Source organism: Manis pentadactyla, chromosome 5 (assembly GCF_030020395.1).
Source record: "Manis pentadactyla isolate mManPen7 chromosome 5, mManPen7.hap1, whole genome shotgun sequence".
Lineage (NCBI taxonomy): Eukaryota > Metazoa > Chordata > Mammalia > Pholidota > Manidae > Manis > Manis pentadactyla.
Window position 1 is genome coordinate 90,956,258 of NC_080023.1, and position 15,408 is coordinate 90,971,665.

A 15,408-nucleotide genomic window follows, 5' to 3' on the forward strand; every position below is an offset into this window, starting at 1 on the left:
AATACCCATCTCCTATGGAATACTCTCTAACTTTTATGGCTCTGAAAAATCTTTCTTCTTTGAGTCTACAACATTTTATTTGTACTTTTAACGTGAGTCTTAAGATGTTCTTCATTTTGTTTTATAGTTAGTTTGTGCAAATGATTTCCTGCGTGAACGTATATACTGCTTGGAAAAAGGAAATCATGTTTTACTAACATATCAAACCATGATGGTCTCCAGAGGTTTTCAATAAATACTTTTGAATGACTGAACAAGTGAAATAAAAAGCATTTAAACAGACCCATTCCCCATTCTGGGTCCATATTATCAAGCATTTTGCATGTACATACAAGTACATGATGAACAGGAGCAGAAAATGGATCTGTGTTTTCTGCAGTTTATTGACATTTTAAGATCCTGTTTCCAAATATTCCTACAAGTGTGTGCCTTTCTACCAGCTGCTATGCCACCACAGACACATTGTACATCACTCATTCAACTAGTATTTACTGAACATTTACTAGTTCCTGGAGGCTGATGATAATAGCGTAGCCTTACAGATTTTTCAGCTTTTTTAAATAACTTTTATAAAGATGGATAATATGATTGAATCAGACTGTGATATGGATATATCAAGTCTGCCACTCACTAGCTATGTATTTTTGAGGAAACTATTTAGTTGTTACTGTTCTTTAAAAATAAGCATAAAAATCGAATAGGGGTTGTTGTGAGGAATAGTGCATTAATATGTGTAACAAAAAAGTTATGCTTGGTACAGTATAAGTGCTATGTAAGTGTTTGTGGTTATTTATAAGGATATAGTAGATAATATGAAGATATAATAAGCAGGTACATAAGCCCAGCATTTCCTAAAGACTTTATCCTTTAACATTTTTTCAGACATAATGGGTCAAATAAAATGATTGGTATTAGCTTCCTTTGCTTTTCCTACACCTACAACCTACACCACCCCTCCTGCCCCCATCCAGCCACGTCAACACACTGACACAAAGGTAAAAACTAATGTTCTTCCTAATGTGAAATTAACCTAAAATTATTTCCCTACAAATGAATGAATTCTGCTGACATACAGTCTGTATTTATTGGGTAGTTCTATCTCGGGTTAGAGTATGGTTTTTTTGGTCTTTGTTTTTTTGGTTCTTGCTTTTTATTTGAAAGTAAAGCTAACCAACCTGCTAGGAACTTTGAAATCAGCAACTGGCCTCAGCACTGCCACATTCTACTAGTGGGGCTGCATGATATAATAACCAAAAGGCAGGCAGCAGGAAAAAAAAAGAGTGAAAGCAAGAGACCCAGTGAGATTTATACGTGTTTTTTTGGTGATAGTGTACCACATGGAGTGATACGGATTCAAATCAAAATCAGGTAAATTAGCCCTTTTCAAACCAAATTTACATGTCACCAGAGATACATGGTGATAAGATACACAGTCTCTTTTTTTTTTATGAAAAAAGCTATTAAAAATGGGATCTTTATATTGAAACAGACACAGTGTAGGGAGTAGAATGCAAAAAAATCACACAAATTTAGGACAAAATAAAGACTCCAAAGAAACTGAAGCAGACAAGCTCTGGTCATGCACACTGTCCTTTCTCTAGTTCTGGAGAATTTGTTTAAAAAAAAGAAAGTTTGGAAGCAATGACATAAATTATAATTAGTAAGACAAAACATGGTAAGGTAGCAGAAAGGTATGGAGACAGAAGAGAAAATATAAATGTAATTGGTAGCTAGTTATAAACTTGTGTTTTTATAAAACTGTCCGGAATTCTTGAAACAAAAACTACCAAACCATGTCTTAATCTTTTAAATAAGTTCATTTCAAAGTGCTTAGAATGGGGCCTAGGACACAGTAAGTACTATGCAATTGTAAAATAAATGAAAAGTTAAAAATTAAAACACACAGTTGGATTCTTTTTGTTAATAGCTCATTTGAGACTTTTATATGTCTTTATGGTCATCTACAACTTTATAGTTCCCAGATATATATCTCAGGCTCAGACCCTGCTCTGAGATTGTGACCTCTATGTTTAAATTGTCTGCCTCCTATCTCCCTCCAGGTATCTCAACAGCACCTCAAATCACTATGACCAAGGTCATATTCTCAATCTTCTCTCTCAAAACTCAGCCTTTTTCCGAAGATACCTATCTTAGTTCTCTTCCTCCCTTCCTCATCATATATCTACAAGCCTGTCTTTGATAGTTTCTTATTCTTTGGAGGTCCTTGTTAAAGGAAGTAGAGTGGAGAAAGGACTGGAAATAAAGAATAACACAGTCAAACCTGGAAACATCTGCACAGGTGTTTCTTACCTTTTCTAAGTAAAGGTCCTTGGACTCCACTCAAGGTCCAACAGTAACTAAGTCCTCAAATAAGTTGTCTGTTTTGTCAATGGAGGGAAATGAACGTGTATGTATTTAATCTAGAAGCATTCATAGTAGTGAAAAAAAAACACCCAGCCTCTAAACTCTACTCTTTTTTACATACTTACTAAATTGTGATGTCTACTATATATTAGAGAGACAGGGCTAGACCAAAAAGTGAATGCTGGAAATAGCAGATTTTACACCTTTACGTTTTCTGTCTTCACATGATTTTATAGAATCTTTTGTTTTGAATTTGTAAAGAGCCTATTGAGGGACAAGTATGTATGTACATGGAAAGAGAAAGGCAATCTTGCAAACAAACTCATCCTCTCTGCAGAGCAGATCAGAAGGCTTGGAGAACCCAAGCTCTGTGTCCTACAACCCACACCCATCAGGTTAAAAACCGGGTGTTTCGATTTTTCAGACTTATGCTGTGTATTTTTCTGTAAATGATACAGAAGCAGGACTTGATAATAAGGTAGAGAAGCAAAGTAAGACTCACATTACCATAACTTTAAGCAGAGATTTTGTACTTTATTATTTATACCTAAGTTGGTGCTGGTAAATAACAAAAAGAGGGTAAAACATAATAGGGATATAACTGAAACCTAAAGAAATCACAAAAGGCTAAAAAAGAACATTTGAAGTAAAAATTCCCTACTTTATCTCTTTTCTAACACATAAATAAACACTACTATCAACACTAGAGCATGCTGAAATACACAAAACTAAAGGGGGTGCTGAGGACTGAATCTCTAGTATATTTGTACAACACATTATGGGTCCTAGATTTTCAGAGCTATCACTTTGAAAATAACCCTTCTACGCTTCTCTCCTGGTTTTTTTTATCCTGAAAAATAAAAGAAGCAAAAAACTCCTGTGGGTTTATAAAAAATTGCTATCAAATAAATCACTCTCATCTCCTACAAATGTTATTTTGATCTACCCAGTGACATGGAGCTAAGGCACCTATATGGTCACTTGGATCGATGAGATGTGGCTCCTTGTTTTTTGAAAAAGGCCTGGGAAGGCAGGGGTTCTCACCTTGTTTGGAGTTGACATCTGATGGGATGTGTGACGGATGTGATCCTGGAGAAAAGTGCTCGTCACTGTAGGTGATGAGGGGGGTGAGAGGATGGACGGCATGGGATGGCTGCACCACGGGCACTTTATTTGACTGCAAAGTAACCACAAGGTAGACAGTCAACAAGGATGCCCAGCTCCTGTCTCCTCTCCCAAAGAAAAGGCCACACTCAGCAACGGGGCATCAGCATAGCCCAAGAATCATCTGCTCTGCTTATTTAGATCTTCAGAATTTTTCCACGTTAAATACTCCTCAAATACATGAATATCCCATCAAGAGACTATCAGTTGTTTAATCAGTGCCCTGTTTGCTACTATTATTCCATGTGACATGAATCTCTTACATACATGTTTTCACTCCCTTTTGGATTATCTCCTCAGGTTAAGTTCAACAAAGAGTTATTGGAGCAAAAATTATGAATGTATTTTTAGCTCTTTTTTTATTCATTACATAGTCAGGCAATAAAAAAAACTTCACAAATCTGTTCAATGAAAAAAAAATATATTGCTAATTTGAAGGGCATAGTTTATAGAGTTGTGATTATATGGTTGTGCATCTTTAAAAACCATGTTATACCATTTTTTCATGTTGTATAGCTTTGTCAATCAAACATGACCACCCATTATACTTCAGTCCTACTCAGTTCACCTTCAGGTTCTTTAGTTTCTAGAAGTCTTAGGGATAAAAGAGAATCTCCAGTCTTGAGTTTAACTGCATAATATGATAGCATGTAGGAACACTGTCATTGTTAACATTTTATATTTTAACATATTTTATGTCTTATAATTGTTTAAAAATAGATTGTATTCTTTAACATGGAAGTCTAATGCTATATAAGATTAACACATTCAATGTTCCAGCTATTTATTTAGATTTCATCAATTTGAAGTCTGGGATCTTTTTATTTGCTTAAAGTTGAATTATCATCCCTACCCCCACCCAAGAAAGAGCTTACTAAGGAATTCAGTAATATAAACAAGACCCAGGAGTTTAATCTAATTAAAGAGATTGTTTTTTATAGAAACTATGCTCCCTCCCCCAGAAAGGAAAAAAACTCAGCACAATTATATACATGTAAAATATGTTTGTGATTTTAAACTTATCTAATTAAGGCAGTATCAGGAAGATCTCCATTTACAGACACTATAATAGTAACTTGTGAATTTAGGAGGAATAAATTATAATGTATTTTGATTATCACCAACTCACTAGCTCTGTCATGTTTTCACTATAATTAGTTTGAATTAGATTTTTACTATACTATAGACTACAATGTATGTGAAATTGGTTTCTCCAAAAGCAAATATCTGTATTTAAAAAAAAATTAAGAAAATGCATGAAAACTGCACAGTATAAAATGCTTAAAATGTAAGTCTGTAACTAAATGGTTAATGGCTATTGTGTATGGTGGCTGAACCTATGACACACACACGAATTTTGTATTTGATGTTTTTTACAAATTAGGTGTAAAAAGTATGTGGCTCCAACAGGAAGGACTACCCTCCAGAAAGTTAGAAGCAATTATCCTACTAACACTTAATTCTCTTTACAGCTAGTAACAGTAATTCTCTACATTCTGTCATTAAACCTCCACCCAAAAGAAACTTAAGGGAAAAAAAAAAATCACACCTTTTTAGGCAATGATATAATTTCCATACTAGATTTTCCCTATTTTATAGTTACCACTCCTCTCTAATGAGAGAACTCACATAGCTCACGTAGCTCTTGGCATTTATTTAACAGAGCACCATTATCAAAGCCACAGCCTTCTTGCTATATACCTCTGCACAGACATCTATGTTTATAAATGTGTAAAAGGTTAAAAAACTGCAAGGCTTTTCAAGTGTTAATGATGCAGTTTGTCAAATACAAGGAATTTAGAATGATAGAAGAGGTAGGGTGGGGAAGGGGAAGCAGGGAGGAAGATATTATTATAAACCTTTTTAAAAATGGAAACAAAAATCTCAGTGCCCAAATGCTAAAAGGAATACATTTCAACTACACTTTAGAAAAACCACTTTAGTTCCATTTCAGAAATCTTGTAAGAAGCATAATTACCTACAATCTACAAAGATATTTTCTTAGAGTAGTTATAAAGAGTAAGCATTGCAGAAAGCTCCTAGAAATATATATATTTCATATGCCTTTCTTGTTTCCAGAGCACCACCCTAAGGAACTTGCATTAGTGGGCAGCATCTTCTTAATGTCTGACCTATCCCTCCAGTCATATAGCTCAGAATCTAGTGCCATGAATTTTTGCTAAATTATGCTATCCTTGCTCTCCTCTTAATTTTACGGTTTTCAACACAGATTTGCTTTCCTGTGGGAAGGAGATAAGAAGCTGAGTATTTTAATTTAAGCTCTGGCCTTGTCTTACGGTTTGCAAGATGGATAGCGAAAGTAATACTAGTAGGTGTGTTAAACTCAACAAGGATTATGTCCATTTTTGTGGCTAAATAATGAAAGTGATAAGAAATCTCAATAATATGTGTGAACACAATTCTAAGGTTTATATTTTGCCTCCTGCTGACCACCTCTACTATGCAGAAAGACAGATCCAACCTACACTACACATCGCCACCACAGTCGAGTGTTCTCAGCCCTAAATGGTGGGTTTCTTTTGATACCAGAAGTTAACTGTCCCTTGATACTATATGCCCACACAAGGCGAGAACCCAAGCTCTGCTACTTGGTGTAAATCTGACACATCATGTAACCATTCTTAATTCTAGTCCTCTAATCTCCAAATAACAACATAGTGCATCTGGGAGTGAGGAGTAGGGAAGGGGAGGAATAAGAAATTGACTGCTGTAGTCTTTAGAGACGAATTTATGTAGCTACATTACAATGCATGGTCACACATGTATGTGTGGGTGTATGTGTATGTATATTAGGCAGCTAAAATGTGCCAAGCACTATCCTAGCATTGATGGCCAACAAAGACAATGCCCCTATTTTCATGTAGCTTCCTTTCTAGGGCCTAAAAGCAGGAATGAGAGTATTGGAAACAGAGAACAACAAAAAAAAAAACCCAGCAAAACAAAAAAATCTGAAAAGACACATCAAGTACTATGAAGAGAAAGAACTAGGTGATAGGAGAGGCAGTGTATATCCAATTACATACCTTTGTTTCACATTAAAGCTGTAAGAAACCAAGAGTTCACTTAGTTTAAGATTCCTTTTTTCTGAGACAGGAAGTTGAGAAACAGAGGTCACCAGGGAATGGGCGATCAAGCCATGACTACTGATGGCACTCACAACAACACAGCCCTGCTCGATACACAACTCCATTAATACAGGGTCACTGTGAGTAAAATGGAGATAGACACCGAAAGGCCACACATCACCATGGAATCAAGCAGTAGAAAGGGTACATCTTTAGCTCTTACTCGGTGCTGGGTACTGTGGGCTGTATATCTCATTAACAGAACTCAAGTCTCCTGACTTCCACTCTGGAGCTTTCCCCACTTACACATCTCCCTGTAAGGGGGGAACAAAGGGCAAAAATCATTTTGATTCTTTTTCGTTCATGGGTACAGTCTGGTCAATCTTTGCTTCCAATGGAGAACTACCAGGTATTTCCAATGCATGTCCTTTGTTTCATTACCCCAGGGTAACAACATGCACAATTATTCCACCTTTATGAGATATGCAACAGTCTTAAATCATCCCAAATCCTCCACTGCTGCTTAAAAAGGTTCAGTAACTTGTCTAAACTCACATGGTAGTAAGTGACTGAACCAGGCAACAGATGCTGATCTCCCAACTATACATTCTGTAATCTTAGGCAGGTGACTGGTCAGGTAGGCAAAGAAATATTAAGAAAGATGCAATGAGCAGGTACTAGAAAAAGGGTAGTAAATGTCAAGGGGGACTCTAGAAGACAGCTCTACAGCCTACACTCAGCATCCACATATGACTATTCAATAGGAGCTCAGCAACCCTTTTCCAAAATTGAAAAATCAGGCCAATCTACTCACGTAGCACATGATACTACAGCAGCTAACCCTCACCTAGTGCTTACTGCATGCTAAGCACTTTATATAGTACCTTTGAGGCAGGCACTATTATTACCCTCCTTTTACAGATGAAGAAACTGAGGCACAAGGAAGTTAAATAAGTTTCCCAAGGGCACAGAGCCAGTAAGTGGTAGAGCCAGTTTCAAATGCAGGAAGTCTGGCTCTAGAGGCCACATTCCCTACTAGCACACCATGGAGCCTTCCTGAAGAGCCAAATTCATAAAATCTTGGACACTGGGTTGACCATCTGGGCCATACCTGACAGTATGTGACTCCAATGAAATGACTGTGTGGTCTCTGTCCCAGGCACAGTAATCACATCAGACAAAGAGGCACCTCAGCAGAAGTGGCTAGAGCTGCAGAGTCTCAACTGTGCCTTCCTCTCCAGGACTAGCAAAACTTCCAAGGAAGCTAGCTTGGCTGCCACCCCGGCTGGTCCCTACACATAAGGACCTCTTTGGTATCACAGCCAGTAAAACCCATACCTCCTGTGGCCACAAAGTGGCTGCCACCTAGGGATCCTGAGAGCCACCCTCAAAGCAGCATTCCCAGAAATGATCCACTCTCCTCCAGCTGTAACATTCAAGCTGTCACGAATGTTGTCAGCCTCTGAGGATGTGGTTCTGGCAAGGACTAAAAAGTGGTTCAGCTCCCTCCTGGAGAAGGCCGTGGGCTTGCTGGTAAGTGGAGTAATTGGGGAGAAACCTGCTGGCCCAGTACAAGTCCCCATTTTACACATCTCCAGATTTCAACTAGCCACGTGCAGTATCTGGCAGTGCATAACAGTCTTGAGTTCCATTTCAATTGGCTGTGCATTTTATCCATAGGCTACCTGCTAATAACCGAATCCAGTGTAATTTTAACACTCTACCAACTTACTGAGATGAGCTAGTTCATCTGGCCTCAATCTTTATGGTGACAATTTACTTTTTATTAAACTCTTAAGTCTGGTACTCATGCAATAGAAACCACATAATTTCATATTGTACCTACCCCTCCTCCTCTGAGAGTCTGAGCTTTTCAAGCCTTCCCTTAAAGAGGAGCAGGTCTAATTTACTCCAAAAGGATATAATAATTCCTGCACTGACTAGTCCTCAAAAATAACATTTAGTGCTGGAAATTGTTCCTAACATCTGCCAAAGCTGAACACCTGAGTCCAGTCTGATGTGGCTTTCAAACCTAAGACCACTACTGGTTATGATTAGGCAGCTTTTTTAAGATAATGATCAGGCTCTTAGGACTTCTTGAGCAGGAATTGATAAAGTTGTAAGGTTTGCAGAAGACGAATATTCTATGAACTCAAGTCTGGAGAGAAACTCAACTCTGAAATACACAATTTATATCTATCCAACACCTAGAATGTTTTCCTAAGAGGGGAAGGACACTGCATAGGGAAGAGAATTAAGATGGATTCAACACCCACTAAGTGCCAGTTATTATGGCTGTGCCTTTATATTCTCTAGCACTCATCCACATAGGTGGGCAGTATCACCTCTATATTTATAGATGAGAAGGCTGAGTCCTTTTGGACACAGAGCTAAGTAATTGGTTGAGAGTAGACTTGTGCTGGCCTTGACTTGATACCCAAGTCCCTGCTCTTCCATGCTTGCTACGCAGCAACTCTCTCCACTCTGTTCCAAACCGCTCTGCCAGGTGACTACGGCCTGCCATGGGTTCAACTGTAATGAAGCACCTGGAACAACCGATCATTTGGAGAAGGCTGATGTCACTTGCAGGTCTGCAAACAGACTGCTGGAAGAGCTGCTAAAAAGAAAAGGTATGGAATACCCACTATTTTCCAAGTTGTTTCTAAGATGATGATTTTCCATACGTTATATCATTTAATCCTGAAATCACCCTCAAATTAGGTGTTATGATTTATAGAAAAGAAAACCAAGGTTCTAAGAAGCTAAGTGATTTATACAAAATCACACAGGATGTGAAAATAGCACACAGGATTTGTTCCCAGGTTGGAAACTCTGAAATTCACAATTTATATTCCAAGAGCCAAAAACAGTCCTCACATCCTCTGGTTTCCTGGTGGAAGAAATAAATAATTATATAGTTTAATATTTAAGTACATGGGCAGCGGAGGCAGAGTTCAAATCCCAAACAGTCAAATCCACCTAGTCACTATGCTTAGATAGTTCACTTAATTTTTCAAAATTTCAGTGTTCTCATAATACAAAATATGTAGAATAATACCTTACAGGATTAAGGTAAGGATTCATGAGTAATGCAATTAAACAGGTCCTGGCATATCATGTATGTTCAATAAATATTTGTGGAATGAAGGAAGGAAAGAGGAAAAAGGGAAAAGAGGACCAATAAATGAATTAGTTCCTTCTCCAGAGTTCAAATCACTCCTCTGTAACACACAGAAATTTAGATACTCTTAGTCTGTGCCTGTGAGCCCCAAAAACCTTCTTCTCATCACTGCTTGCTGAAATCCCTTCAATCCTTCAGGAGCTATCACAAACGGCACCCCACTCTTGAAACCTTAAACAATGCGTAAAATTCTGGGTTAGGCCTTGCTATGGCCTACAGGTACACTCAGGTTTTCTATGTGCTTGCTTTATTTCCCCTGTTAGAATATAATTTAATAGATAATATGATCTAAGGGTATTCATTTAAAAAAATTTCTTACAGCAGCATTTCTCAAACTTTTTGCTCTCAAGTGCCTTAACACTTAAAAATCATTGAGGATACCAATGAGCTTTTGTTTGTGTGGATTATGTATAAATACTTGTTACACCTGAAATTAAAATGAGAAATTTAAAAATATTTATTAATTCATTTAAAAACAAACCTTTCATGTGGTGGCACAAAAAGTATTTTATGAAATATTTTCTAAACAAGATTTAAAAATATATATATGAGTGGCATTGTTTTAAAATTTTTGCAAATCTCTCTCTTTAGCATCTGGTTTACTAGAAGACAACTCGATTCTCTTACCTGCTTTTGCATTCAAATCTTTACTTTGATATATAATAGTGGTTGAAGTATATGAAGAAAAAAACCTAACCTCACACAGTTATCTTGTTGGAAAGGAAAGGATTATTTTAGTAGTTTTTTGATAATTATGGATCATCTTTGATACCATTCCAAAAACCAACCAGTAGTAGTTTCTTAAGAGCTAGTTGCAATGCAGAATCAAAAACTGTATCAATATACTTCTATTCTTACATTAAAATCCATTGATCCATCTACTACTCTGAATGTACCCATGTATAAATTTGTAACATTATGCATCGGTCATTTGGAAAATATTGGTTCACTGAATTGTGTATTTTGTTAAACAATATAAAAATCATGTTCATTAATATTAACACTGATCTCATCAGAAAAGCTTTAAGGATTTAAGAGGCTGTCAAGCCCACAGTAATGGATATAAGTTTTCTAAAATTCAAGTTTTTCCTTGGAAGCTCAAATTTTATAAATGGCAACAAATGCTGTCAATTGTTTTCATTGAAGAGAGTCACTTTGTTTATTTGTGAGAAAATATCTTTCCAAAATCAAAGCCAGAACGGCCATAGTTTGTCAGTTATTCATTCAAGGGTCAAGATTGACTAAAATTACTATTTTCTTACTGCTTTTTCAAGGATATTCTGTCACTGAGTGACAGTGGCCTTTTTTCCTCTGAGAGGGTGTTATGGTACAAAATTCAGTAACTTCTAGGACCATTTGGTGCTAAGGTACCAGCAGTTTTAGCCACCACTGCTTCTGTACCATCAATATAAATTTCAATACGGTAGAAAAGACAAATAACATGTCAGTGTTCCCATGAGAATACCTTTGACCTTGTGGACCCCTTGTCTCAGGGGTCCACAGACCACACTTTGAGAGATGCTGCCTACAGTAAAATAATAGTACAGAAAGAGTTACTGGTTGTGGATGATATAAGCTAATTGAGTGAAAAGTATTATTTCAGTTAAGGTGAATTCAGAAAGAAATTGATTAATGGGTCACAAATGTGGAATGTTTAGTATAAAAGCTATCATTTTTCCCTCTTATTTGCCTGTATTCTAAATGTACAAATCAGGAGAAATTTGAAAAGCAAATAAACACAATATATACCACATCTTTTTAAATGATATTTAAAAATTTATAAACTCCTTATATTCCTTTAACTCAGTGTAGAACCCAGATTTATGACTTTTCTTTCAACTGTGAATTATTTTCTTCAAAGGGATTCTTGATATACAATAGCTGGGAATACAGATTCATGCCCTTTGGGGCTAAGGCTTCTTAAACTTCCTCAGGTACACTCAGTCTTCATCTTCTCTGTATTTACAGCCTCTAGGGCATCATTCTTTATGCATTTACCACAATGTATTGCTATTTTTGCACCGGTTTCTCTCACTAGGTAGAGGTTGTACCTCGGTGACTTGCTCCAGCAACTAGCACAGGTTCTGGCAAGGTGGAGACCTTCAATACCTATTTCTTATGATTAGCTGTCTGAATGAGGCAGTCAACACTAAGATGTCAACTCCTTGCAAGAAATAATTCATACCCTTATATTAAAACCGAGAGTGGTCCTTGTATTCTCTATTTTTGCATAAACTATTACCATAAATGCATCAGCAGCTTAACAGATCACAGTTTATTATCTCACAGTCTCTGTGGGCAGGATTCTGGCTTGGTGTGACCCAGTCCTCTGCTCGGATAGCCCAAGGTATTAGGGCTAAGTTCCTGTCTAGAAGCTCTGCGAGGTCACCTGCGCAGTTAGGAGAATTCAGCTGCCTGCGGTTGCCTCTATTTCCTTGCTGGATAGCAGGCGGGGACCGCTCACACTCCATGACAAGTACCTTCTTCAGCTTAAAGGCAGCAATGGCACATCAGGTGTTTCCATTTTGAACCTCTGACTTCCTCTTCTATGACCAGTGGAGAAACCTCTGCTTTTTAGGGCTCATGTGACCATGCCAGGCCTACATGAGCTCTCTTTCCTAGAGTCCACAAAGTGAGAGTGGGGGAGGAGGAGCAGGAAGCAGTGAGAAGCTCAGGATGCTCCACGACCTAATACTATCTGTTAAAACAAAGATAACCCATTTGATTTTCTCATTTTTCTCTCATATACAAAACGTTACCACCAATTAATCTTTAGCAGATAAAAATGAAGTCTCTTTACAAACATTAATGTTTGGTATTACAATTATTCTGATTACACTATCAGGTTCGGAGGAGGTGTAGTTAGTTCTGTGTTTTTCGCCTCTTTCTTTGTTTATCCAAGGGCCACAATGTCAAGTGTATGCTGCCCACACATGTCAGAGTTGACAGGTTCTCAGTTCAGAGGGGAAGGGAGAAGAGTCAGGATTAGCACATCTTTTCCTTCCCGCCTCCCAACCTCAGGGACATCAGGGAGGACTACGTGCAAGGGAAGTTCTACATTAACCACAGGGCCACAGCTTAAGGACTGGAAAAGGGTAATCACTAAATGGAGTGGAGGTTCCAGGTAAATTCATTTTGAAGAAAATTTAAGAATAGCTTTGGTTCTCTAACATTAACATGTCAGAGTATGGCCAATCATTTGCCTTTAAAGAAAATTTTAGGAAAATCAATATTTTATATTTAAGTGTAACTCTTCTATTATAAGGTAATGCCCGCACCTTACGCTTTATTTTAATTATCTGACCCTTTATGGTGACTAAAGAGTCATGTAATTGTCTGATCACTTATTAATCATGACTGCATTAAATGCTAGCTGAAATAAACATGGTAGGAGGGAAGTAAAGAAAGATAATTAACAGGAGATGAAGGAAGTACAGGTTGCAATAGTTAAAACCTGGATGATTGAGCGAGAATGACAAGAAAAGGGACATTCATGGAATGTTTATTACATTCAAAGAATATAAACAATGCTTTATATACTTCTGATTTATTTCCCCGGTTTCAAATGAGGAAACACATGGAGGCTCAGAAAGATGAAGTTTTGCCCAAACTACACAGGCTAGCCCGTAAGTGGTTCAACTTGGATTAAATGCAGATTTGTTTTATCCCAAACAGATGATCTTTTCACTGCGAACTGCCGAAAGGAATGACAACAAAGGGGAATAATTCACTCTGGAAGCCAAAAAGCAGCACACACTTTCAGTAACTGGAGTCTCTAAATAATGGGGGTAGGGTTAAGGCTAGAAGCTGAGAGAAGGGAAAATGACTTCTAATTATATAAAGTTGCCACATCCTATTATTTGACTGATTCCACAACACACCTTCACCACATCCCTAATCCTCTGAGTGCTTGCATTTACTTTTCATGTGAAAGACTGTTTATAGTCTGTGTGAAGACTGTTCTTCGAAAATTAAGAGAAAGAACTGGAGTCATTCAAGATAAACAAAGATATCAAAGAACAAAACAAACAGATTTGAGATTTACTGTGCTGGTGATAAAACATTAGAAGTAAGGCCATAGAGTGGCTAAGTCAGAAGTTGAACAAAGGTGTAGATGCAAGGAAGGATCTCTAGACTCCAAGGAGGCAGGAGGAGGAGTGAATCCTGCTGGGCCACCAGCTGTAGAAGCGTGGAGTTCTGTGCAGTGCGTACGTGTGTGTAAAATTTTGCAGTGGAAGGACATGGGGGAGAGCAAGATTCCACTGGTTCATAACATTTTCTGGATCACAGACACTGGGACCTGATGAAAGTGGTGTACAAAGGTTTTTATACATTAATACAATCACACATCAATGCACTGGGGTGGGAGGTTGTGCTGTGCATGGGGCAGGACAGCAAATGGAGTAGCCCATGGACCTAAATTAAAAACTGCTGCCCTATTTCAAGAGAGAAGTGCTTTAGCAATCACTGCATAGTAGTTTATTATTAATAAGCTGAAGTTTAATCATCTTGTCAAAAGCATTATTTGTGTAGGTCACTGGGAAATGATGGGAGGTAGATAAGTCAGTGAAGGTGGGTGAGAAGTCAGGGTCAGAAGCCTTCCTTGTTTACCACAGAGAGCTCAGAGCAGAGGCCCCAGGCTAGACTTTCCTCTACAACCCAGTGACAAGGTTGTACAGTGACAGTGGGCAACAGGAAAGGAGAGAATGAGGCACCTCCAGGAGCTCCAGAATCAAAGGTGTGCATGTCTTTGAGGTGAGTGAATTCCCAAAAGTTGTCTCTGAACCTCGTCAGCCAACAATCCTGAATAGACTCCATCAGGTTTTCTGGTAGTGGTCTGGGTACATGTTAGTTAAAAAGTCTCTCTCCACACCTGCCCAGGGGTAGCACATCCAAAGGGAAGGGAGTCATCCGTTGCCAGAGCAGCACCTCCATGTTACCCGGTTTCCAGGGGCTGGAAAGCTTCCTCATGGCACTAAGAAGGTCCAGCAGGAAAAAAAGAATGTTCGGGGCCCATGAAACTGGATGACTCCAGATCTCCTTGGGGATGGAGGATCAGGGGTGAGGCAGTAGCTGAAGCCTGCATGAGGTCAAGGTCAGGCAAGTCCCACAGCTCCCCAGGTGGGGAGTGTGGATGAGTTTGTTCAGACTGCAAATGGATGGTGCAAAACTTCATAGGGACAATGGCAGCAGACTTAAACCTAATAATTTCATATTGAAAAGGGTTGCTTCACTCTTAGAGTAACTATGTAGAGCATTTGCCTCATTTTAGATTAAATAAAATTGATTTTTGTTTTAAGATTAGGTGCATTTACAGAACAGTAACAAGAAGGCCTATGTGTCAAATTTGACCTGCCAAGCTGTCCCCGAATTTAGTAAGTGCAGTAAATGTAAAATATTCTCTGCTTAAAACGGAATGTTTTAAAAAGTAAAAATATTAACATTTAAGTCTGTGGGGAATTCTCATTTTTCTAGAGAACTTGCTGCAGAGTCTTTCAGAAATCAAAGAAAAAAATGCAACAAATAAATTATTTTTTGATTTGGCTACTAAACTAAAACTCTGAGCTAAAGTTTATTAGGATATTAAAATCATTTTCTATGAATGCAGAAATA

General features: G+C 37.9%; 1 protein-coding gene across 4 annotated transcripts in view; it reads right to left on the reverse strand.

Moving 5' to 3' along the window:
- The window catches only part of LEF1 (lymphoid enhancer binding factor 1), a 116,917-nt gene that overhangs the window by 32,319 nt on the left and 69,190 nt on the right, over positions 1 to 15,408 (reverse strand). For all 4 annotated transcript variants that reach the window (XM_036920931.2, XM_036920932.2, XM_036920928.2 and 1 more), the window contains exon 4: positions 3,409 to 3,541. In XM_036920931.2, the coding sequence (XP_036776826.1) occupies positions 3,409 to 3,541 (133 nt within the window). The remainder of the gene's footprint in view (positions 1 to 3,408; positions 3,542 to 15,408) is intronic.